The sequence below is a fragment of the Labrus bergylta genome, chromosome 20 (genome assembly GCF_963930695.1).
Source record: "Labrus bergylta chromosome 20, fLabBer1.1, whole genome shotgun sequence".
NCBI lineage: Eukaryota > Metazoa > Chordata > Actinopteri > Labriformes > Labridae > Labrus > Labrus bergylta.
Genome location: NC_089214.1, coordinates 19,119,455 through 19,146,847, shown reverse-complemented (window position 1 = coordinate 19,146,847; position 27,393 = coordinate 19,119,455). Strand labels below are relative to the sequence as shown.

At 38.5% G+C, this 27,393-nt stretch overlaps 1 protein-coding gene across 3 annotated transcripts in view; it reads right to left on the bottom strand.

Annotated features, from left to right (window-relative positions):
• The window catches only part of ctnnd2a (catenin (cadherin-associated protein), delta 2a), a 238,820-nt gene that overhangs the window by 198,445 nt on the left and 12,982 nt on the right, over positions 1 to 27,393 (bottom strand). For all 3 annotated transcript variants that reach the window (XM_065948760.1, XM_065948759.1, XM_020641668.3), the window contains exon 2: positions 4,651 to 4,781. In XM_065948760.1, coding sequence (XP_065804832.1) covers positions 4,651 to 4,779 — 129 coding nt within the window. In that variant the 5' untranslated portion in view covers positions 4,780 to 4,781. The remainder of the gene's footprint in view (positions 1 to 4,650; positions 4,782 to 27,393) is intronic.

Genomic DNA, 27,393 nt, shown 5'->3' with positions numbered 1-27,393 from the left:
AAACAGCTTATTTACAACATGTACTGTGAGCCAAAATATGCAAAAAATTAACAAAATAAGCCTTTTCCAAGGCTTTCAATATTGATTGTACTACACTACAAGATCCTCGTTTACTGAGCTGCTCAGACTTTCATTCAGCAAGAAAATCCAGGAGCAAAAAAACCCCAACCACAGAGTAATGCCGGTCCTCTCATTGCCAAAATCATGCGTTTCTGTTTGATTTGAGCAGGTTCAGTGTCTCTTCTTTTGCAGTGTGAAGACAAACAAGACTCCCAATCACACGTCAGAGAGGATTTATGTGAACATTCGCAACGTGTGTAACTCCATGCACCATGCATTAAACCACAACTTGGAGTCGTTTTTACAATGTAGTCATTCTTCTTTTTCTTACGGTTTGACACAATATAGAATTACAGTAAGCTATCAATAACAGAAATAGAGATCATTACCTTTTACATGAGGATAGTCTTTAAAAAAAAAAGCTTTCATTGAACTCATCTTAGGTAGAATGATTAAATCACAGTATCAGTCAGGGATAAAACAAAATAAAACGCTGAATAGAATTTGACAAAAAACAAAGTTTCACTGCAAGTGCTTATTCGAGAAACAGGGCAGGACTTAAGCTTCAGCTCAATGAAAATATGAAGAAAACTGATAGATTGAAGAGCAAATCAGCACTTGTGAAATTGGTCTCTGCGGAGCTCTCCTGAGGCAAGTTGAGAAGTGATGCAACATAGTGCAAAGCATCTTCAGAAACTCCAATTGCTTCAACTGTAGCAGAACAGAAGTCGTTAAATATGAAAGATCTAACTAGAGAGCTAGATGACATTCATCTGAGAATTTGTGGAGATGTTGCATTAAGCACACTCCCTTTTCAACTTTCTGGCTTATGTATATTCAATTCAACCAATGGCTTTTAATGGACCTAATGTGGTAACTCACAGCAAACAATTCCCTAAAGAAATACCATAATACACAAGTACTAACGTATTTTATTTTATTATTTAGTAGAGATGCATCAAATTATAATTTCTTGGGCCAATTCCTAGTTGGCCCAAGAAATTGCAATTCAGAACTCTTAATTTTAGGATTCTGATTTTCATTAACTATAATTGAGTAGGGTAATGTTTTTTTACTGTATTTGATGGAAATGTTCATATTCAAATCTCCACCAGGTTCCATGCCAATCTCTCATTCCCACTCAAACAAACATAAAATAAGGTGCTCCAGGCTACTGGACATAGTTTATTTACATTAAACATTAAGTTAATGTTAAATAATAATATTAAAATCTCAGTAACCTCAGGCCAACAGAGGGGATCAATCATCAGAAGCCCCATGTATTTCCAAAATAACACATGATCAACAGAAAACATACAAAAGACAATGAATTTCAGCAGACCTGCGGGCTTTGTGAAGCCAAATGGATTCTAAACCAATAAGTCTAAAATATTAGCCACTTAATCACTCCTGAGGGTAATAGTGACTAATATTACTCCACAAAACAAGAACAATCACCATAACGAAAACTGTGATGCATAGGATGTGCACATCAGCTCTGATGAACAATAACGTTCTCTAAACAGTGTTGCCAGGCACACACAGGGTGCTTCAGCTGTTATAACAGCTTGGGGAAATGGATATTGATGACCTGTTTCCCACACATAGATGATACTCGGGCTGGCCGCCCAGGTATAATTCCAGTCGCCAAAGTATATGGGTCATGAGTACATGAACACTAAACAAATCTTCTAAAAGAATTGTCTTCTTTAAAAATGTATTTATTCTTCCGATAAGTCAACATAAGTTTGATATAAGGAAATTACTCGTATATCATTTCATGTCTAAATTAATCTGATCTTTATTTTTGTGATTAATCTCTTTTTTTTTCTTGATGTTCGTGAAAAGAATTTCAAAAATGCCCAGAGTGACATTTTAAGATACCTATTTTCTTCAACTAAAAGTCCAAAACCAAAATACTCTTCATGTACTTTCATGCATGACAAAAGACCAGCAAATCGTTACATTTTAAGATGGTGGAACCAGCAGATGTTTGAAGGATCAATTCATCTGCCTTCTGAATTTTAGGTTGAAGGCCTCACTGATGCTTCCTTATTCTAATTTTTTGCATTGTTAATTTTCCTTACGGTTCAGGTATCCCATTGGCCATACCGTTGAAGACAATATCTATGAGAAATGAGACGCCCGTTTCATCAGTGTACTGTTGATTTTCTGGACCACTTAACACAAAATAAACAAGACATGAATGAACTGCGAGCTTTAAAGTGGGCTATAATAAACCTATGGGTGGTGTCACAGACCATCATCTACCATCAATTTGCCCTTACTGAACTCTGCTTGAATTCATTCTTACCATCCAGCCTTATTGTTTAAATAATTTACGAACCAATAACATCAGAATCCACTTTATTGGCCATGTGTGCTTAGACACACAAGGAATTTGGCTTCGGTGAACTGTGCTCTCCACCACAACACTAACAAAAAAAAAACACTCATACAGTAACTAGACAGATGGTGTCTGCTGACTGGAATCAAAGCCATGTGTGTATCCTAACATGTGTGCACTCATGGAGACACCACAGTGGACACAAGTGAGTGTGTGTTAGGCCCACTCTCTTTGCATGCCGCAAAGGGAGTGGGCTTGCTAGGTTACTGGAGTAGTGTGTTAAGATGCAGGTACACACATACACAGACGTACACACCTGGATAGAGAACATCAGTGTAACACACAGAGTGTGAGAGCTATATTTAGAGTTAACCTTATCATACATTTACATTATGCATCTATTGTGCACTTTCAAATGACAATTTCTGATTGTTTCTAAAAGATTGTAAATATGAAATAAACAATTATTTGGAAACTTCTGTTAGCCAATCAGCACCAACAGGGCACCTTAAGTTCACATAACCTGCCCATTTTAATCTCAACAATTGGGGTGCCAGTAGTCTATTGGTTATTGCACGCAACCAATATACAGAGGTTGAAGTCCTCTAAGCGGACGGCCCGGGTTCGAATCCAATCTGTGGCTCCTTTCCCACATGCTGTTCCCCACTCTCTCTGCCCGATTTCTGACTCCGTCCAATGTCCTGTCTCTAAAACAAAGGTGACCCTAATTATAATAAACGTATAAATGTACACAAAAAGACACTGCATGTATGTGGTATAATTTCCAATTTAAAAAAGCAATCTATACAGCATAGAAAATATTTTGATATCTAAATTTTTTCCAATATCTTCAACCATAAATGAGTATAGCGGGGATCAGTAAAGCCGTATAGGTTTGAATAAATCAGATATGTTTCTATTACCGATTTATGTCAACGCACTGAGCTTTTTTCTAACGGGTAAGTAAACACATTCCAGTATTCACTTCCCCCTCCACAGAACTGCTGTCGACCTGATTAGTATTAACATAACATAAATCTCTGTTGGTTGAAACCTGATTGCAAAAGCATTCCTGTTTCCTTCTGATGGCTGAACAAGAAACGCATTTTGAATTTTCAAAACATTTTTCTCAGGGGAGTTTTAAGAGCTGCAGAAGAAAATAAGATTCCAACAATGACTCCATGTATGTGATGTATTCCCTTTGGGGGAACTTCTGAACATTTGCTCTCCCGGCAGGAGGGGGGGGCGTCTGTGAGTTCAATTCTGGTGCAACACGTGCCTCAGTAATTCAAGGTTAAATAGAATACTTTGTATATGAAATTACAGAAAACTTCAGTCAGAAATGATTAATTTTTAGTATGCTGCACTTTCTAATGAGCTATATCAAAATGAAACAGTATCCATATTACAAAACATCTGAGTTTAAAGCAACACAAGCCACTAAATAGATAGACAGATATATAGGAACATTAATATTCCCTTGGGAAGGTTCCCTCAGGGAAACTCAGAAATGTAATAAGGAGAAACTGAATTTCTTTTTATGGGAACCTGAAGAAAAAAACAAGAGAAGTCTTCTGATTTCATTGTGAAAACGTACACAGCACACATAAACTGTTTAAAGAGTAGTGTATCAAACACCAAGCAACTTTCACTTTCACCTTTACTACCCCTCCTCTCTGTTCTTTCTCTTACTTCTTCTCAATCAGTTATCTTATGGCTTCATGAAGAACATTTTGGCACTTATTACCTTGAGCCATCTCTCTATTTCTCACACCACACAACCAATGTGCCCGGATCAAGCAGTACATCATCCCATATTCCTCTTCCACTGCTCTGTGTACACATCCACCTTTCCTTACCTTTTTTCCACTTCTTCTCTTTCACTGTAACCAGGAAGCATCTTGTGATGCTCCCAGTCGAGTAATTTCCATAATTGTAATGACTTTTTCACTCATGTATACCTGGCTACAGCTCACGCCATGTAATCTCCATCATTTTCATCCATTAAACTCTGACATTCCCCTGACACAAATCAATCTCCTCTGTCTTTGAAACACCTTTAAGTGGAAGAGAGACATTTTTTCCCTGAATAACAGTGAACCCTCTTGACCTGACTCAAAGAAAGCTGGTCGAGGGCTATTAGTGAAAGAAACAACTTAAAAGTGTGTCTTTTTTTTCAAAGTTTAGCACAGTGCAGGTGTGATACATGCACAGCGCACACATATATATGGAAGAGTTCCTACCTGTTCTTTTACAGAGGCGAGGATGGAGGAGGTCGTCTCGGTCTCAGATCTTTCTCCATTGGAGGCTGGCATCACAGGGGGAACCATGGCTCCCTTCTCCTGCTCCGCAGGTTGATCTGGCACCGGCATTTCTGATTTGAACACACACAAAAAGAACAAACATGAATTTAAAAAATGGCAAAAGAGGTTAAAAATGTGTCATGTTCATGTATTCAATAATTCTTTAGTTTTAAAGTATTTATCTAAATTCATGGACAAAGCAAAAAACAACAGCTATCTAATTTGTTGACTTTTAAAACGTGTGCAGAAAAGGAACATTTTAATCCATTTTTGAAAATCTTGGTAAAACTAAATCAAAGACAAATATTCATTTTATAATTTAAAATTGTCATTTGTTTTAACTTTTTCCATTTTATTCAACCAATGTTTATCACAGAGGGTACTGCCTTAATTTACCCTAAAAGTCAGCATCAGTTTATTTTATCTGGTCAGAGGATTTCAGAATTTAAAAAAATCAAGCATAAGAGTTATACAAGAATTCATTCATACGCCGCCAATAAACAGAGGAACAAATTTGGGGATTTAAGGACCAATCAGTCATGTTACTGCAGGAGCAGGGGATCGAAAACTCGATCTTCCAGTTGAGAGCGAAGACTCTACTGAGCCACAGCCACCCCGTGTATCTTGTGTTTAAAAAGAACTTTGCCCAGGTTTAGTATGGACATCATAGTATTTAAATATGGATCTGCAAAATAGATCTCCTTTGACTGGAATTGTTTCAAGTCATCAATAAAGTGTTTGTGCCTCCATCCTGTCTGAGCCAACAGCGCAAAGAGAGAGACGGAGAGATAAAAAGTCAGAGAGTCAGGAAATCGGTCTGTGAGTTTTGAGAGAATTGACCGGGGGGAAAGGATTTTGTCAATACAGCAGCCTTTACTTCTGTAAAGGACTAAATAATGAACTGATAGTGTGTGGGATTTGATCATAGATGTTCTTACTGTACTTTACAATTTGCTGCTACTCCAAGCCGTTCATTTTTCACATCTGATACAGAGATCCAAATCTGCCCTAGCTTTGGTCAAAGCTGTTCTTGGCGCACACACTGATACAATTCTGAATTCCAGTAGGCCACGTTCAGTCATATCTTAAGAGTGTTTTGCAGTTTAAAGCATTTTGGGAGTCATTTTATTTATTTTATCAGTAATAAGAGCTCACACAGACATTTAGTGTTAGTGGGCCAAACGCTAGTTAGTTTACAAAGTCAGTGAGGATCCAGAAAGCCTGCAAATCAAATATCCAGTCTATCAGCTCGTCAGTCAGAAACCAGACAAACAGCAGGCATCACAGGGTGGTGTCAGTAAATAAAAGATGCTAGCGAGATGGCCCGCAGATGGTTATTTTCGCTCTCACTGACAAACACCACTACTATGTCTGGCATGTCCCCTCCTGAGTGGAGATGAGTCACCAGAGTTTGGCTCTAGAGTCACCAGAACCCCAGCAAAGACCACTTTATACCGGCTGGCTGACTGCCGCATTTATCTTGAATGATAGAGCCAAATATGCAAGTCAGTGGGCAGTTCTTTGAAGAGTCCTGCAGTTGTTTTCTACAGTAAAACCCTCAACTGCCACAACAGAACAAACACACCCAAATATGTGCTCTACTAATCAACTGAATCTGTGGTGGTTGTAAAGAAAATTCACAAATCTACTCTGAATAGAAGAAGAACTGATAAAACACTAGGGCTGCTTGAGATCTAGAATAAAATGTGACTATAATTCTCATCGATGTGAAAATGGTCACGATAACAGCACATGTGTTAGGGTTTGTTGAACTGGAAATCACCATAGAGGACACCATGGCGGTGACAGAAAACAATTTTCTTAGCCTTTGCATGTTGCAGTACTAGTCAATGTGTAGCATCAGACACAGAAATATTTAATTAATCCCAGGGGGACATTTGGTGACATGTATTGTCAGAGAGAGCAATGGGTCATGTATAGGAAATGCACAGAGTCTTTGTGATTAGTGGCATTTGATAGGGAAATGGCTTAGTTCTGTCACCATTTATTGGCTACTTTAAATGTAGTCACAGATGCAACGCATTCACCATGCCAACAGTCTACAACCCTGATGTTCCTCCTGGGCTTTTGTCTGCTAACACAGAAGAGTTGCTATGGAGCTGTGTGACGTCCTGCAGGGTAAAATGTAATAAGAATTGCAGCTTAAAGTGGGTTTTTGTAGCTCTGGGGAGTGGAGACACATTTAATTGCAGCACATTCTAGCTGATTTGAGTTCTTAGCAGCTTCAGGTTTAACTGAGGAGGAATGGTGGCCTGACATTTTATTTGTCTCAGATCTAGATTAGACATGAAAATCTCAGACTGACATCTTAATGACTTTTGGATGTGGCTGGGTCAATTATGCTGCAGTTTTGTTAGTGAACGGCAAGAAATTCTTCATCAAAGCACAGTTGAGTGCTTATTAGCTAACATTTAAACATTTGTGCTTATTAGCTAATCAACATTACCTTACAATATTATTAGGATCACCTTCAGTCAGTGATCTGGCATCAATGTTTGTTAAAAGTAACATTTTTCAATTTAACACAATAATTCATGGCAGGATTAAAGGATGGCCATTCTTTGTTTCCTTAAGATGGACAGCGGAGCATCTAATTGCATTTATGCACAATCTCCATCTTTGCGGGTTTTCCTGTTCATGATAGGATTTTATAGAAGCACAACCCGGGCTTGTCTCCTCGCCGGTTAGTGCATCCAACATGAGAACAGCTGTTTTTCAGTTAAATAATCAAATAAAACTGGTGGTTCTTCTCCGTAGTGTGCATCAGTAAGAAGCCTTCAGTTCCATAAGTGTGTGACGTCACATTAAAGAATAAATTAATGTATCTTAACCCTTAAGTGACACAGTCAGTGTTTCCCACACATAGACAATATCTGTGTGGGCTGCCCAGGTGTATTTATGGCAGCCTGAACTGCAGTTTATTATGCTGTTGTTGTGTTAATATTGTTCTGCAGCTGCAGTGATCCCTGTGATGCCTGTCATACGCTTCATTATCAATAAGCACAGATCTCTTGATGTGATAACTGAATACTTGAGTATTGTACTTGGGTTTTATTTTCTCTAATGTACTGCTGGTAAATATTGTCAAAAAACCACAATAAACAATTGCATTTAAAAATCTTAGCTTAATCACATTGGTATATACTTTTTATATGGATGTCCAAAGCCATTCAAAATATTAGACTTTTTCCTGCCTGACATCCCTTTTATCTTATATGGGGTAACTGAACATTAACTATTGGATCATAGGTCTTTAGGTATACAATTTAAATAAGTTATTCATATGAGATTTTGGTAGTAAATTACAATCTGGTTAAATTGATTTTTTTAGGGACCATTCAGCCTACAGTGTAATTGGTAATGAAGCTGGAAGGTTTGCGGTTTTTTTTTGAGTGGCAAAAAGAAGGGCAAGTAGGTTTCAAATTTTCAATGATTCCTATTTGATGTCCTTCATTAAAAATAAATATAAATGCGTTTGGTCTACTTTGTTGTTATTGTCTGCTCAAGGGTGAGAAAGAACTTCTGCTTCACTCGGGAGAAAACGAAACAGATGCATGCACGTACAATCACCACTCTCACCTGAGTGGGAGGATTTGACAGAATGGGCTCCTCTGACCCATGTTCTCACCCTGACCTGACAGTCCTCCAAACCTGCCCCTTCTGGCTGAATACACCTAACATGGAACAAGTTGCGTGCTCACAAAACCACAGTAATACGCATTCAGTACATGCACACACTTCAAGGTTCAATGAGGTGTCCCTTCCATTTACCCCATGACCCGTCTGCTGTCTGACTCTTTGCCTTGTTGGCTCAGCTGCATTGCCCTGCTCGCCCCTCTAACCTTTTCTTCTCTTATCCTGCTTTCGTCCTCTTTTCAAACTTTCAGATTCTGCAATGTTTAAAGTTTTAATATCCTGCCAACAGTCTGTGTTGCATGGTTGCTATAAGCATATGCTAATTCTTTACAAATACATGTAAATTCACTACTTCAGAGTATTCGCTTGTCATTCTTTTCATGTTGCTACAGCTACATTATCCTTGGAGATTAATAAACTATATCTTTCTCTTTTTATTCACGTAGGGGTGTAAAAGAAATCACATTTTCATTCTTATCCCCGTAAGCAAGAAGTCTGAACATGATCGCTAAGCATAAAACAAATTTCTTTCTCAGTCAACCTCAGTTATTTGACCTGTTGGTGAAATAGCCATGCTTTTACATCATGTTGATGCAGTCAGAATCAGCTCAGGCTAGCTATCAGAGCTACCCTCGTTTCCATAACTACAATGTGTATATAGTGGTGAAAAAAACTCCTCTTGGATTATTCAGGACAAACATGTTGTAAACACAGGTATCATTTAAACATGAAGAACAGGCATCCATGTCAAATCTATGAGGCCTGTAAAAAGAATATATAATAAAATGTTGAAGTCAGTTTTAACACTCGATGATGCATCCAGACGTGCAGTGGCTGCTAGCCCACAAGCATCAACAATCACTAATGACACTGGCAACAACATGTATAAAAGCAGCACAGCATGTGTGCCATACAAACCAAAAATATAGGCAACCCCTGCATTTGTATTGTGACACAAGGTGTGTGCAGTTCTTTTACACACACACAGGTCATAAAGTGTCCATATATTTCTATTGAGCTAAACTACAGGAAATGACTAGCGCAGCTTTGTTTGGAGACTCTATAATATTCTAGTATTTATTGTTCAGCTGCCTTTGTCCTAAATATAAGCTGATGAGAGAGATAAGAAAAAGCAGATTGAATGACAGGGAAATGAGAAACGTAAATAAAAGAGAGAAGATGGGCAGGTTTACTTTCTTGTTTTGTCTGTGACTCATGCAACCGTGCACTGTGGGAGTAAATATAAAATGAACGATTCAAACATAAACTGATGATTAAGCTTAATATTTCATAAATAAAACTAAAAGAGAACGGTTGATTGACAGCTCTTGTATCAATGCAAACAAAAAATCCTGCCAGGCATTTTATCAATCTTGAAAATTATTCAAGTGACTACTAATGTACTTCTATCTTTTATCAGATAATGAAGATAGATGCACTTTACTGTTTTTTTTCATACCCAGGCCAAATCAAGAAGCCATTGCCCTGTGAGTACGTAATTATTTCAATATATACAACTTTGCTTTTCCATTCAAATTAAACACACATACTGATGAAACATGTACAAGGCATTGAAGTGTAACCTGAGTTTAGAAAAACAAATGAAGGAGTATCACAAGGAGGAGGTTCCTGAGGGAATGTTGACAATCCCTTTGACAATCTATTTTGTGCTGTATCTCTCAGAGGTATTTTGACATAGTCAAATAGAAAAGGAACAGGTGTCTAGGTTCACTGTCATATTGTCATGGATCAATGCGTATTTTCATAACTGTGGTATTTACTTTTTGATGTTTAAGAAAAAGGTCTTACCTTCTCCAGACCAAGAGTGACAGCAAGCCTGACAGCACTCTGAATCAATAACAAGTGTGACAGGAGGTTTGTGTTACTCCATGTAGCCTTATTTATTACTGTAATTGAAAAAAACAACTTAATTCTCATTTTTGCCAGAACTCTCTCTCATCTGCTATTAAAGATTATCTTAAAAATTCAATACCTGATGGCTACAACAACAACGAAATAAGATACATCATATTATATTGAATGTGAAAATACTGAGAACCTTTCCTTTGTATAAAACCATTTATAAAAACATAATTATTGACAAAGCCTATTTAACACCTATCATGCACAGTCACTTTAACTGTAACACTTATTCACCACCAGCTAGCTTAAAACAACCTTCCTTTAAAATTGACAGAATTGACAGTTTCACACCTGCAGGCACTTGGCGCTAATTAATTTCTGCATCATGGCAGCTACAAATAAAAATATGAAAATGACAGAAAGCCAGCACAACAGCAACAGTTTAATGCAGTTATAGCCACTGGAACCAATACTTTCATGATACGATATATAAGGACAGTTTTTTAAAACTTAAAACTCATATTCTAGTTTTTGTTAGCCTACTTCAAAGAGTCAAAACATCCCTTTTCTGTTTCAACAACAAACAAACACAACTCAGCAGCCTTGGGGGAAGTAAGCTCAAACTGGAAAACATATAGCAGAAAGACAATGAACTATTCAGTGACTAGTATTCACTAAAATAAAACTTATGTGATAAAATATTAAAATACCTGTGGCGTCAAGTAATGAAAACCATCTCCCGGGCTTGTTAAGCTAGTGCGAATTTATAGCTGAGCTTCACGTGCTCTTTAGGGCTGCTGCTTTTCAATTACCTTCACAGCAGGGCGTCATCTACTGACTGCAGTATGAAATACAATGAAGTTACTGTAATTTTTATGTAGGCTATTTCCTTTTTGGCACTGTTGATTTTGATTTGATACAGATAAGAAAAGCAACTGCTCATTTTAGAAAACAGTTTAATACTATTTCACCTAGGTCTTAAAGATTGTTGACCAATGCAATTTGACTATTTCTCAACGTAAAAGAAAAGGCATACGAACCCACTTTGCAGAAGTCAATTTTTTTTTAACTTATTTTGGCTAAACAATTTTATGAAAGACAGAAACTCAATGGTCATAAATAAACAAACTGTCCTTTTCACAACAATTTAGGATTGATACATTTTAAAGTAAAGGCAAGGCTGTCAGGCTTTGGAAATGTGTGTTTCATCAGGTATTAAAGTGTGAAAGAGTGAAAATGAAATACCTAATGAAATAGCCACTCAGCAGGGCTAACATTAAGTACAGTGAAAAGGCTAAAAGTAAGACATTGTGTATGACACAACCATTATTTCTCCATTGGGCACTTGAACATAATGCTCCCATGTAGACTAGTTTTACCCTATTGTCTAATCTGAAAGTGACCACATGTGCTCATGCCTCTGAAATGTTCTGTAACAACCTGCTCTATCAACACTTCCAGTAAAACTTCACTGCACTTTCTATACATTGCAGATTTTGAACTGAAAACATGATCATTGTTGTATTCAGATGTTTTTTCGGATATGTGGCAGAGGCAGAGAAAATAGTGAAAGCAGAAAGAGAGGTCTTATTTTCAAAGATAAGCCAAAAGTCTTTTTTTTTTCAAACAATGCAACATGCCTTGAAGCTGCATTAAACACTCGAGACAGTAGGACATATCACCTGTCACCTATTACTCCAGAGAGTAATGTTTACTATTGATCTTTCAGATAGCAGCCTTTCTCCTAAATCTCAACTCTGCTTCAATGTATATCAGAGGCATGTAAAAGCAGAGTTGTATTATTCCTCTGTTGCCCTTGTAAAAATTGTAAGAAAATGTTCACTCATGAAAACTGAACTGAAACCTGATGTGGAACAATGGGACAGATGCAGCCAGTCGGAAGATAGCTATTTGTTTAAAATGGCCCAGTTCAGCACTGGTGACTGATTCAGTATTATGTTTTATTGTGGTTGTAAAGCAATACTGATGATCACTACATCAATGTAACCAAGTGTCCCTATCCCTTTATTTATTTCTTTTAAGTTTCTATCACGACATAAGACATAAACCAAGAGGAGGACCCACTTGCAGGAAACCCAACATATTTAATAATCCTTACTTTTCAAATCCAAAAATGTCCAACAAAAATCCACAGGGGATACAAGGGGAACATATCAAAGAAGATGAGTAGAAAGACGTAATGAACTGGCAACAAGACTGAAGGTACACTAAAACTGAAGGTGAGACTACCAGCTCAGGTGAAGACAATCAGGGCAATCAGAATGGAGGAAAACCAGAGAAACGGAGGAAGTAAGACAATAAACACTGGTGACAAGAACTACAAAATAAAACAGGAAATAGGAAATAATGTAAAAGTAACAATACAAACAGGACATAAAACAAACAAAAATAACAAAATAAAACTGAAAAAAAAGAAGAAGACTAAACTGGGGAAATGCACGTACAGGGAAACGAGAAACACAAGGATAAAAATGAGAAAATAAAACAGGAAATCACAACTAAGGAACAAACAAACTGAAATGTAAATCATGACAGTTTTATACATAGGTTAGTTGTTTTTTGTTTCTTGTGTCCGTTTTGTGCTGAAAATGTATGTTAGAATAAAATATTAAAATTAAGATTGCTAAATATAACGTTTGTCCAGTGATACCAAAACATAATTTTAGCCATCAGTTCATAATACGGTGTAAAGAATAGAGCATTTTTTTGTGTGTTTTAGGCTCCATAAACTTTGATTTTATTTAAGAAATGACAACATATTCTGTGATTGCTCAGGTTCAAATACAGATACATGTGAATAGTTTGTGAATATTTACTATTTTGCTGTACACAGCTAAAATACAGATAATTACTAAAATGAACATGAGCATGCATGTACACATACTGTATGTGGGAACGCAGCTGCTATCCCACTGGGTTTATTTAAGCATAAATATGACTATTAACCATTATGCATTGTCAATTGACTCATTTCAATCTGTTTAATCAATAAGAATTTCAAATACAATTTGAATGTTATTGAGCCGTTATAGTTTCAACATCTCCATTTTTTAATTTCAAAATTAGACATTTAAATTAGACTTGATCGAAGTGTCTGTTTCTCTGTGGTCTGAATATATTTTAACTCATTATCTGTGTTCAGTCCATCAGCATCCTCAAGAGCTCAAGAAATAATTATCACCAACATAAGGCTAATAATGCTAATGTCATCCGAATGAAGCAAAGCTTGGAAAATGAAGAAAAAATAATTACAATTTCCACACCCAATTTCCCCAGCCAATCACTTGTGATTTTCAAAGACTGCTCTGCTTTTCTGAAATGATTCCCCCAGTCTGCCACATATGAATGTCGTGGATGATTGATAGATTCAATTTACCTCCATCTAATGTCTAATATTAAACTCGGAATGATGCATAATTCAGTGAGCACTGCTGAGAGATAGTGAGTGTGTGTATGGTATGTGCATGAAGCAAATGCCCAATAACAAACATGCACACCACATCACATCACAACTCACAATGTGGACAAGCACACTTACAATTTTAAAATACGCACACACCTATAAATAAGAAGACATAGGCGATTTTCTTCTGCAAAAAATAAAATGGACTTAAATGGTACTTTTATTTGAACAACAAAAACAGGAAAAATTAGATACAGTTAATGGAATAAAACATATCGAACCCTTTATCTTAAAATGCATGCAGCCTTGGTAAATGGACTGTAGCGTGTGTAGTGTTTTTAGTCTTCTGACTACTCAAAGCGCGTTTACCCCCTGGGTCACACCTACACATTCACACACTGATGGCAGAGGCTGCTTTGTAAAGTGAGCTTCAGAAATTACTAATCCCATTCATATGCATTCATACGACACTGACAAAGCAGCGGGAGAAACTTGGGATTAAGGGTCCTGCCCAAGGACACATCGGACATGTGGCTGCAGGAGCTGGGGATCAAACCCCCAACCTTCCAGTTGAGAGACAACAAACTCTACCACTGATCCACAACCACCTTAAAGTGACTCATCATCAGTTTTGGTTAAAACTTGCTTAAGTTTTCTTAAATGCCGTGACAAGATATTCATCAAATCAAATTCATCAGATTTTCAAAGAAATGTGAAGTAGTAAAGAGCTAAGTAAAGTTAACAGGCAAAGTTTTTTTGTGAGCCATGATGCTGATTACTGAGAGGAGGATTCAATTAAACACATTTTGAGGCTTTAAATGGCAAGACAAATTAAAAAATGACACTCTTATTAAATGGATGTTAAAGGTGTAGGCTTAAACCTAAGTTTTTATTGTATGTTTCATGCCCTAAATTGTAATTGTGAGAAAATGTTAAAGGGATTTAGTGGAGTCACCCTCAATAAGATGTGTTTTATTAGTTCTGAATCAAAGTATATATTTTTTTTTTATTTCCATTTTACTTTCAAACTTACAAACACGACTTGAATTTTGACTTGAAATGATACTTTAACAGTTTCTAACTCAGCCCCTGTACAAATACACATTACATTTCCCATATTGGATTAGCATTAGACCTTTGTACGGGCCTTAAAAAAAATCGGCTCAACAGCAGCAACCATGCCTGTAAGTTCTAGGTGTCACCATAAATCATTCATAAATACTGTATATATGAATAATTGTGTGTAAATTTGAGCAAACTGACTTCAACATGATCCTAATATTATATTTTTGTCAAGAAACGTTAAATAATCAAAGACCCAAAGTTTATCAATATGCTAAAAGCGTGTGTGACTGTTTGATGTTCTAATGCATTGTAGTATATACTATATTGCTTCAAATAATTTATTTAGCGAGGAAATCTCCACATGAGGTGTTACAGGAGCTCAGAGTTTGGAGGTGGGTGCAGTTCATGGCTCCAGCAGCCTGAGCGATTCAGGAGGCTGGTCACAGACAACTAGGATGTGATGCCTGAGGCCTGTTTTGCACACTTTTTAAATACCCAGTGCAAACAGTCAACAGAGACGGCAACATTGATTATTTCAATCAATACCTGCAGCTATTGCTATTGTAGCATTTGGCTGATGTACTCCTCTGTATTAATCCAAGCACACCTGTTATTTAGACGTCCTCTATAGCAAAAATTAATATTCAATGGATTTCTTTTAAAGAAGAAGAAGCAAATATATTTTGATTTGTTGTTGTTGTTGTTGTTGTTGTTGTTGTTATTGTGTCCTGGAGTCCTGAAAATGCAGTGCATACAGATATGCACACACACAAACATATGCACATATGCACTCAGTTCTGTCAGGCTGCAGGGAAGTAGTGAGATGGTTGACCTAGATTGGGTGCTGGGTTTGAAGACATGCAGGAGAAACCATCTGCATACAAAGTCAGAAAGCTCTATTCCCACAGTCAGAGAAACCAGGGAAGAGAAGTAGAAAGTATTCTAACTTTTTCCCCCTACAACATCATATTATAGACTCCTCTCCACCCCCATAGTATGTTTTTCATTTATTTTGGTGCAATAAGGAGGAAAGAGAAGAGTAGAAAAGAGACAGACAGGACACAGAAAAGGGAAATATTGACATATGTACAGACCGGTAAACAATGTTTTTATTCCTTCCGCTATATTGTATCCATAGGTAAAGGAGTGCAATGACAGTTTTAAACATATTTTTAAGCAGAACACATGATTTGGGATGAAAAATAGAAGTGTTTGCACACTAATTTGATCTAAGGAAGATTAAAAAGGCTGGAGCTTCAATGTGCTGTTACTGCCAAATGACTGTGAACTTTCCATTAATACACACGTCTTGAGTCAGTCACAGTGTCAAGATGTATCATTGCTTTTGAGCTTCATCACACTTAGACCAATAGGATTTTAAACATTATATTTGACTTAGAAATGCTGACCATAAAAATATCAGGGCCACGCTTACATTTTCATCGATATCCACCAACGGTAGCCTTGGATTCAAAACCTAGAGTCAAAAATAGCTGTGACTTACCGGTAAGCAAAACTAAACAGCACTTCTGAGGAAGGGGAAGATGTAGATGGATACTTGTGGTGGTTACAAATGCAAAACTGTGTTTTGTGTCTGGGAACAAAGACAGTTTATAAGCAGGTTTCATCACCTTGACTGGCAGACTAACAGATATACTTTGACTAATTAACACGTCTGAATTAATACTGCAGCCTCCAAAGAAGAGCTGTCAGCAGGAAGGCGGCAGATTCCACCATCTCCTCTGAATGCCAAGACAAGAGACAGACAATTTATGTAAAATATAGCAGAGAATGTGATGAGGCCGATAAGTGAAAAACAGGGCTTGAGATTAGAAGTGGGCAGAGGATGAAAGGGTAGCAACGAGACAAAGAAGAGGGTAGAAGGGAAAGTGGTAAGATACCAGGCATTTCCTTTTCTTAGTCTCAATTCTGTCTTTTGTTTCACACCTCCCTCTGACTCCCTTCACACCTGTCAGAACAATGTGCACCTGATAATCTTATAATCAGCATTCTGCCAACTACACACTGGCAAACAGGAAACAAACAAAAACCATTCTGTCCTGTTTTTCAGGTTGAAACTAACAAACGTGATTTGCTCAACCAAGTGGAAAACTTTGCATAAGGAAGATCACTAGCTGTAAGAACATCTTGCACACATCTGTACATACAATATTTACATGAAACTAGGTGTAAAACACAGCACACATACATAGTACTACTCTGTGACTAAATTCACAAAGGTCTGCACCCTTTCACACCTGTCACATTCAAGTGACTGGATCATCCGACACGGTTCAGTGACGGTGTCCAGTGCTTCTGGATTAGCTCACAGTCCTGCCATTAGCAGGGATCATTTGTCTCAATGTCAGCCAGTTTGTCAGCCAGTCAGCCACTATGTCACTCTTTTTCTACCTCCCTTTTATTTATTTCATGACCTCCTTCTCTGGAAAATAAACACATTTACTCACCCATATAATCAGAGGCTCCTCCACACATATGTACATAACAAATTTTCACTCACCCTTACTACTTTGAAGAAAGACCATAGCATAAATAAGATCATATACCCCCACTCATACTCTAACGTACTGTACATATGTGGGACTTGCTGTGCATGCTCCTGATGACAACTCCTGTTTTATTTATTATGTAAGCATTAAGACAGTTCAGGAAACATAGCATTTTCAGTGACATATTGCATGAGCAAGAAGCCATTTCATATGGTATGAATAGCTATGCATTCCCTGAAGCACGCACATGCATGCACGTAATGATTTGCAAGATCCCCACACCCATTTATTGCAATGAGAACTTTGTCTGTCTTGTTAGAAAGACAGGGAGCAAAGGCTGCCTGAGGGGAGGATACTCATAGCTCCCACGGTTTCTTTGCAATCACTGAAAGCTTCCTTCAAGTCTCAGAAGCACAGTCCTTGACTTACAATCCTGTGAGGGAACATAAAGCAATATGCATTTGCAAGTGTTTGCAATCCTTAAGTACTTAACAAAGCCCATAATCGGCGGTAACTGCCTTTAATGGATTGATTTTTTGAGTCAAATTATCATGAATGCTGCAGCCTTTCACCATTTTCTTCAATTATATATTTTTTCTTTTATATTTCAAAGCCTATCCCACATAGTGTCCTTCCCTATGCTTCTTGTAAGCTGGATGTTAGCAAGCCATTGAGAACCCAGCCAGCATGACCCCTGTTGCACGAGGTCTATGATCTCCTGATTATACAGCAGAAATTGCGACAGTGAACAGTTTCTAAAAAGATTGTATTTCTCTGTTTTCATTTCCAGGGTGGTTTACTCTTGTGTGATTCTCTTTATGTCAGAGATGTATGAGGGACAATTAGTTTTAAGTTATGTTGTACAGCTTTTGTTTTTCTGTTGGAATTTTTATTTTCATGCCCCACATCTAGCCCAGTCCAGATGGCTCTGCTAGAGACATTAAGCATCATTACCCCCTTGCCCTACAGCAGAGCCAAATGTGTCTTGTTCAGGCCGAGGCCACCTCGAACAGTTCAAAAACCTTCATTTATGTAATTGAAAAGAGAGGCTGGCTTTCACTGCTGTGGGCAACTAGTTCCAAAAAGGAGCTCTGGTAATTTCGCTATTTGGGAAAAACTGACTGACATAAATAATGAGGCTTTGGCTGGTTCTTTGAGACCCTGTAGTGGTTATACTGCTGGTGATAGCCGATGCTTGACATAAAAGCTCCAAATTCAGACTGCAGCTATTTGCTATGAAGGGACACATGGGAGCTGTCCATGGTGCTGAAAAACCCAACAAGTGCAATGTCTCTCTCCCTTTGGTCATGAAACAGAGATATGTTGCAGTTTAAAAGCTCCTAGCCTTTGATATAGAGAATAAAGGAGTCATAATAAGCCATATACACAGCTGAAGGTCATCTCTGATCATTCATCCTTGTTATGTCGATTGCTCAGAAAACTAAAAGAAAAAGCCTGTTCCTTCTCATTTATTTTTCTCGATTTCTCCCTTTCAAGCAAGGTAAAAGCTTTATAATGTGAGATAGATCTTATAAATATATAAAATTCCATTTACTTAAACCTCCACTTCTGCCTGTACATTAGACTACACTGCATGAGCACGCTATTCCCCCTTAAGTGCAAGGAAATTTGCAGCATGTGTCACTCTTAAGTCACCGCTGACCGAAGTCTCCACAACTGTAATCTGAGCCACTGATTTTCATTGTGCACTAAGTTGTTAATGCTGGAGATGAAATACACTCCTAGCACCTGTGATAGGTGCAGGGTTGGCGTGACTAGACTGATAGAACAGCAGCACCATATTCCACATTAAACACTTAGTTGAGACAGAGAGAAAAAGAGGGATGAAGTGTGTGACAGATCATAAGACATTACAGACAGAAAGCAATGCTGATGTGGCTTCAGATGATAACCTTGAGCGTGATAGACATCATCAGCTGTCTTGTAGTGCAGGTATGATTGGCATTCAAAGGAGAAGGGGGCCTGCATTTACCTGGGTGTTATCTCTGGGACAGCAGGCCTGAGCCTGTGTGTGATCTAATGAAAGCGGCCATTCCTCTGTGACAAGACCAAAAGGCAAAATGAGATAAAGCAGCAAAGAAAAATGGATGGTAATTTTAAATCTGACTGATATTCATTAATTTTACATGCAGTAGTAAACATGAGAATGTTAAGATTCAAGCAAACAATAAAAAACACATTAAATGTATCTCCCTCCAGTTTTTTGTGTGCAGGTTGCTCTCTAATCTGCAGATTGATGTTTCCCCCATCCCCCACTAAAGAAGAAGGGAATCTACTAGGAGAGTGGGAGATGATAATTGGCAGGACAGAGAAAAGGAGAAAAAAATTATAAAAGAAGTAAAAAAGCCAAATGAGAGAAAGTAAAGAGTGAGTGAACACAAGACTTCACACATGCCCAGCTGCAGTCTGGTAATCATGTTAGCCTCTGTGAGTTTCAAACACAATCTACTGGCACAAACACAAACACACAGAGTGGATTTAAATTAGTTACATAACTAGCTGTTCTACAAACACAGATAGACACATACAGTAACAAGACACCGCCTCACTACTTTGAATCCAACGACCAGATGGGAAATTCTTGGGGGCAAAAAAAACCTAATATCAGTGTTCCTCTTACAAATGCTAATTTTTACTCGCCCTTGAATGCACCTTGGTTTGATTTAGAATTGACCAGCAGGACACAAGAGGTACCAGACAAAACTTAGGAATTTAATATTGTAACTGCTTTTCTTGGGGTGATGTTGATGATAAGTTCTGTTAACTATACACTCAATAGACTTAATTAAATATACCTTTTGGTGTGGGTGAGCAACTTCTTCTGTGCATCTCGTATACTCTAATGTCTGTCTGTAGCAAAGCATGACATACACAGACTGACCGTAACCATGAGCAACCATTAAAGGCAAAGTGCATCATATCAAACAGTCACTCTTGCAAATGTATGCAAAGTACAAAATATAAATATAAATGAGGCTATCCTTAAAGGGAATATTCTATATTATCTCAACCTCAAAAAAATAATAAAAATCTACAAAATGAAACTTCACAAAAATAAATCTCATATCCATCTTATATTATGATGAAAATTAAAAACCTGAAAGTTTGCTACATCTCACTTTAACTAACATTTAGCATCAACAGACTAAATTTAGGACCAAAATGATATTTTTTTTATAGTAAGCTCACTCTGAGTGACTCCGAAGGTGCACATATTGCTTCCCCTCTTCATCCCCAGCAGCAGCAGCTTCCCATTTATTATGTAGCTTCCCACAATATAAAGTTTTATTATATCCGTCCATAGCAGAGGCTGCTGTTGGGGTGTAGGGCTCACCACACTATGAAACCTATAAAGCCAGCGTGTAAAGAGCTGTGCTGGGGAATGACAGGAGGAGTTTACCCAGGAGAGCTGGATAAGAGAGGCACAGAGCTGTCGGGAAACATGGCTATATCATCACACATCCACACATACTATCCCTCACAGCCTTGACGTTTAATACATAGTATACATGCGGTTGACAGCACTTGCAAGCTATCACACACGCACACATCAAAGCTATTCTGCATATATTTATACCAGCTATGAAACCACCTGTAAGTCAAGATAAGATGTAGAGTAAATCATTTGCTCTCCACATTTAAGAAGGCTTACCACTACCTTACTCTAATAATCTTTTAACTGTCAAAAAGGGTTGAGCTTTAACTTCACAAGAAAAAATCAGCCAATTACAAAATAGGTTAAAGCAAGTGGACAAGTACAGGCGATTATATTTTCTTCTTAAAAACATATAATTCACATTGCGACTTCATATGTTAGACACTGAAAACATTTAAAAATAATACCTTGTTGCCCCAGGTTTATACCCTTTGAAGCACAACTTAAGCTGCAAGCTGAATGTTCCAAAGCAGGAACTACTTTTTCAAACTCCAATTCATTACTTGGCAGGTAATGTTTTTGCAATAATGGAGACAGATTGCAACTTACAATCTCTGAATCATGACGGCTGTGGCTTAGTTGGTAGAGTCGTTGCCTCTCAACCAGAAGGTCGAGGGGCGGTTCAGTGGCGGTCTATGAATGGATTACTCTGTGATGTGTTTGGATAAAAGCGTCTGCTAAGGGAATGTAGCCAACTGCTTGCTAAAGACACACAAATACAGTGACAAATGATAACTCTCTTGCCCCATTCTCAACCATAGTACTTTATATTAGGGGTGGCAGCAAGAGGTGTGAAAAAATATATACATATATATACACTATGTGAATATTATTTTTATCCTGGGTATCGTATGGTTTCCTATCCTATCTTATCAAATCCTGAGTTACTATTCTATCTTTGCTCTCTATTGTCAGATGGTCCTTCTTTACTATGTTGTTCTTGGAGAAAAAAGAGCTTGACTAAATGGCGCTCTGTCTTTATCTTTAACTAGTATTCATTCTCTATTTGCATTAGTATTTTTTTTTTAATATAGCCATTAGTATCCTGCCACTATAATAAATATACTGTAAATACATGCATTTAAAATACATTGTGAGTAGTAGAATGACAGTGCTAGGCATGTCACAAAGGGAATTTAATTAGCTACAAAGCATTCTGATACCACCTGATGTGTGATGCATGCATGTAACAGTTGAAGCCCATGTGCACAATCACACACAGAGGTGAAGACACACAACGGATGCTTGGATGTTATTTTCATGCTCCTCCAGCTGCTTGGAGCAGAATGTCTTCCTGCTGGTACTGTTTGATCCCACTGAGATGCCGTACATCTGTCGGAGGAAGGGAGATCCCACTGGGATCGTGCAGCTTCAGTGCTATCAGCATGACATCATCCTCTTTCGCTCTACTCTTCCTCTCTCTCTTTCCCTCGTGCTGCCACTGTCTCTGTTGCTCCCTCTCTCTGGTCTTCATCTCTCCCGTTCCTTCCATTTTTTTCTCTCTCTCTTTGTTCTCATCTTTCATGTGCTGTTGGCACGCGTGTGCTTCACAGACAATCATCTTTTGTTTTGAGACAGATTTGCTGAAGATGCAGTATTTGAATGTCCTTTGCTGTTTTGAAATATGAATCAATGGGCATCAAAGTTCTCATTTGCGCCGTGGCTTTATACCATTTTTTTGTTTGCTGCTCCAGTCGTCATGAAGCATCTGTCCCATTAGAACGAGCAGTACATCAACTGGATTCTATACATTAGAGGTGAATGTGTAAGCGTTGAAATGTATGGGGCAGGTGTGTGTGTATGTGAAAATATTGTCGCTGTGCTGGCATTTCTGTTCTAATGTTGTTGTCCTATTCTCCTCCTTATCAGCCACTGAACACATTCCTCCAGAAAAATGCATGAGTGCTTCAGCAGTGTCTGTATGTGTGTGTGTGTCTGTGTGTGATTTTCAGCCATAATTGCGGCCGTTTGCTTGGCACTGCCTGAATAAGTGTGTAACATCATGAGCAATATGAGTGTGTGAGAGACAGTGAGATAGAGAGAAAGAGAGAGAGAGAGAGAGAGAGAGAGAGAGAGAGAGAGAGAGAGAGAGAGAGAGAGGAAGAAAAGGGCATTTAATGCTCGCTCTCTCTGGGTTCAAAGCCCTTGGGTGTCACAGAAGAGTTCCACAGTGTTAATCTCTGTGTAATAACTGAATCACAGAGAAAACAATAGAGCTCTGTGTCCCTTTTTGCAAGCCAAAAGGCCTTGGGGCATCTGGTTAGTCTGTCTAACTGTGCGAGTACTGAAAGTGTGTGTGTGTGCCTGGAAAATAGAAAGCCAAACATAGAGTGCTCTGTCTGATCTGAATAAAGTAAGCAAGATGTTTCTGTCTCCATCCTGATTCATGCTTTCTAAACAAGTTCCCAAGACAACAAAGAGACACAAACACAAACATGACAGAACATTGTATTCATTATCGATCCTGTGCATTGTCCAACAATGAAAAGCAAAGAGAGATGATCAGAGCATTTTTGTTTGCACTGTGGCTTTCCCTGCTCCTCCTTTGCCACTCGTTAAGACACATTCAGGAAAATCTTTCTCTTTCCATCCCTCTGTGCCTCAGAGGTGTGATCAGCCTCTTAGTGTCTGCTATTGCTGCCGCAGACATATGGGACCTCAGTGAGTTGTTAACCTCTGAGCTTAACTGTGCCCTCTACCAGGGTGTGTGTGTGTGTGTGTGTGTGTGTGTGTGTGTGTGTGTGTGTGTGTGTGTGTGTGTGTGTGTGTGTGTGTGTGTGTGTGTGTGTGTGTGGCAGATAGATAGATGAAGACTTAAAGAAGAACACACTTGCTTGATCTGGAGGGAAAGAGAAAGGGAAACACCTTGGCACATGTTTGTTAGATAATTCACTTCATCTTGAAGCTATCCTCTTACCTTCCTTCATGAGAAGACAAAGCAATCAGCGTTTTACAAAGGTTGCATGAAGGCTTATAAATTGCATCTCTTTGGGAGCTTTGTTGAAAGCATCAGGAGTTTCACAGAAAGACCAACAACACATGCCACCCCCATGTGATGACCTTGATGCACCGCAGACAACAAGCACAGTCTGGTCACATTTGGTGAACAATGGTTTCCAGGGAAACTGACAACAACTCCAGCTTGGAAGCAAACACAAATAAGTGTTTTGCAAAAAGCATAACAGTTAAAATAAACTTGGAGATTGAACAAAACAATAATTATACTAAAAGAAGCTCACGATGCGACACCAAGCTTGAAATGCTGGACAACATGGCAGTTGTTGCTGTTGTTTCCATTTCATCCATGCTGTATGTGGGGTCACATTGCTATAAAAAAAACATGATGGGGCTGCAAAGGCGACTTCAATCCGAAAGGGATCATTTGGTAAGAGAAAAAATGAGTAGGGAAGTGACTACAAGGAGGAATAACCCAAACTCTACAAGTACTGGTTATCTGTTCAGCTTAGTGATTGCAACTAAAGTCTGCACACACTCTCACACACACACACACACACACAGACTTTAACACACAAACACACTACACCACTGAGTTATTGCGTCAAAAGGAATTTAAAAGGTTTGAATGCATAGTTAACAGCAAGTATTCCAACCTTAAAAAGCGTGTTTAGTTGACAAGAAAATACCAAATCAAATGAGGAAGAAAAAGACAAAGGGGAAGAAGCAAAAAGTAGCAGAAGAAGTGAAAGAGGCAAAGGAAGGAGGGGGACAAAAAATAGGAAACAACAAGACAAAATGTAATGACAGAAACAAGGAGAGATAGAAGAAAAAAGAAAATTTAAATGATGTGGTAAAAGAATAAAACAATAAGTACAAGAAAAGAAGAGGTAAAGGAGCTATTCTGTCATCTGCCCAGAGAACACACTGCATCAAATCCACAGAACCACAAGTATGCATTTACTAAATTACCACAGAAAAACATCTCACAGTCGTGAAGGTGGGAAGAATAATCAATCCTGATTAGCAACATGATGAATTCCCATACACGCTTATTTAATTTCGATCACACAACCTCTGCCATGCATGCTCCATGTTCATTTTCACAGTTATCAATATCTTAGTATTTATCTTCGGCTGGATCAATTGGAGGTTATGTTTGCCTGACGTTGGGTTAAATTAGACACCTTTGATTGAAAGCACTTGCTGAATTTACATGAAGAAACAAACCTATTCTCTGTTTTGTCTGTCTTCTTGTTGCATCATGTCCAAAGATTGGCAACACTCTTTGCATACAGCAACATGCGTCTTGAATTCATCCAATTAACCCTGCACAACAAGCCTGCCGTGTGATGACATTGTTGATTTTGCTTTGAGCTCACGTTTGCTCCATAGTTTCTCTGTTATATTTTCAGGATTCAGTCATCTCCCTGTACGATGTATAACAGGCCGCTCCTCTTCAAATTAGAATTTCAAATTCATATCCCCCCTTCAACGGATCATAATGATCCCGTTTTAATGATAGATCAGTTCCCTCCTCACTCGGCCAGAGTAATGAGATCTTGCCTATCTTCCCTCACACGCCTCACATGAATGAATAAAGGCCCCCCCCAAAAAATAAATATGAATGAATATGAAAAATAGATAGCAGCCAACACATGATGAGTGATTAAAAAACATTCAACAAGGAAAGAAAATTTTTGGTTTATTTGAAGGATGGCATGCTCTGCAAATTCTAAGCAACTTTACCTTTTGCACTACAACTGCATACAGTCTGTCTATTAATGATCAAACAGAATCAATCCTTCTTTTTGGTACTTTGATCTAATGCTTCTGCTGGCACATTATATCGCTCTACCCCTCATGTGATCCCTATGCTGTCATTGCAATCAAACAGCCCCGCTAATAATGACCTCAGCATCTCTATAATACGACCTGGTGGCACCCTGAACTCTTTCTACTAACCTGCTCACCTTCTTACCCTGCAGTGTGTGTGTGTATGTGTGTGTGTAAGACAGAAAACAAGACAGTGGGTGTATGTTTTCTCATATGTGTATGTGTTTGTGCATCACGTGTACACCTCCAGTGTGAGCATGAGCCCGACACAGCAGGGAGCCGTCTCCACTCAGCCCACACCAGTCAGCCGACAAAGAGTGTCCACCGCTGGGCATGAGGCTGAGGGCGGTGGGCCTCCAGTGGAGAAGCTGGTGGAGCCCTCTGTACTTTCTCTGGCCTCCTGCTGTCTTTGTGAAAGCGCCATAATGGGAGAAAGAGTAACATTGCCTCACTAACCACCAAGGGAAATTCAGTTCTCTGCACATTATGACTGCAGAATATCCTATGCTGTGTACAAAACAGAAAGAGTTTGCGTGTCCATCCATGAATGTTGGTGCATTCTAAATCTGCTTCACTGACCCATCACAATCACACTTTATTGTGGGAAAAACGGAATTGACTCCTTCTTAAACAGTTGCAATAATCTCCAAGTGGAAGACATGGAAATGATGTAACGCTCTGAAACACTTGACAGGATCTAAAAACTTCCGCTCCTCACTCGCCCTCCCCGTCATAACAGTTTAAGGCTTTGCGTGCTGGCGGGCTAAGAACCTCCAAGATCAAAGTGAGACACCTCACTGTGCCTTTGGTTTCATTAGACCTTGTGATCACAGATTATTCAACAGTTCAACAAACTTGTCACACTTCGGCAGAAAAAACGGCTTGAAATCGGCTTTCCATTTTTTAACCCTCACTGAATAAAATAGGGTAAAACTTTCTTTTCTTGAGCTTGGAAAGACGACATGTTTTCCATATAAATACAAAATGGTAGACTCTGTGAGAAGAGAAGAAGTTTATGGTAAATGGATCCTGCTTTACTGGAAAAAATGTCAAGCCCCTTCATCACTACACTGTGTTTCATACTAACCTTCTTAAAGGGCCAGTACAGTAAAGTGTCCCTGCCCGAGTACACAATGGCTTTCACAAATTATAAACACCAAACAGTGAAAATCACTATATGTCTTTTAAAAGTGACCTTTTGAATCTGGAAACACTAATATTGACCATCTATCAGACATAAGGGTGCAGATAAGGTAACCCACCGGCACAAAATGCAATCCCAAGCTTTGCTTGCTGCTGCCTTTGAAATCAATATCATTTTATTTTCTATTGGAGAGACCCAGCGAGTCCATTTCAGTTATAAAAGCCTCACTGAGCCAAAGGTTCCGTTGCAGAGACGTTAACTGTGAAAACATCTTCCATCATCCCATGTCTGCGGTTTCAGGTCAAATTAGTCGAATTAATATCACATAAGCTTCTAACTCAACACTCCTTCCTCCACAGTGTTCTGGCAATGGCTCACTCTTTCCTGCAGTCTAGTTCTGTGTGTGTGTGTGTGTGTGTGTGTGTGTGTGTGTGTGTGTGTATGTGGGTGTGTGTGCGTGTGCGTGTGTGTGTGTGTGTGTGTGTGTGTGTGTTTTTGTGTGTGCAATTCCCTGGCTGTGAAGTGGATTTTTGTTGCAACTGTAGCGTATATAATCAATTGTTTGTCTCTTGGTTTTAGAATATGTGTCGTCTTGTCTATCTGCGGTCCACAGAGAGAGAGAGAGAGCGTGGAGAGAAAAGAGATATGAGAGTGACAGAAATGGTACGTGTCTGTGTGTGTCTGTGTATGATTTGTACGATTTTTTTAGGCATTTCTGGGAATTCTGCAAGTCTCTTTTTCTCAATTCTTTTCAAAAGCCTCTCCCTGACAC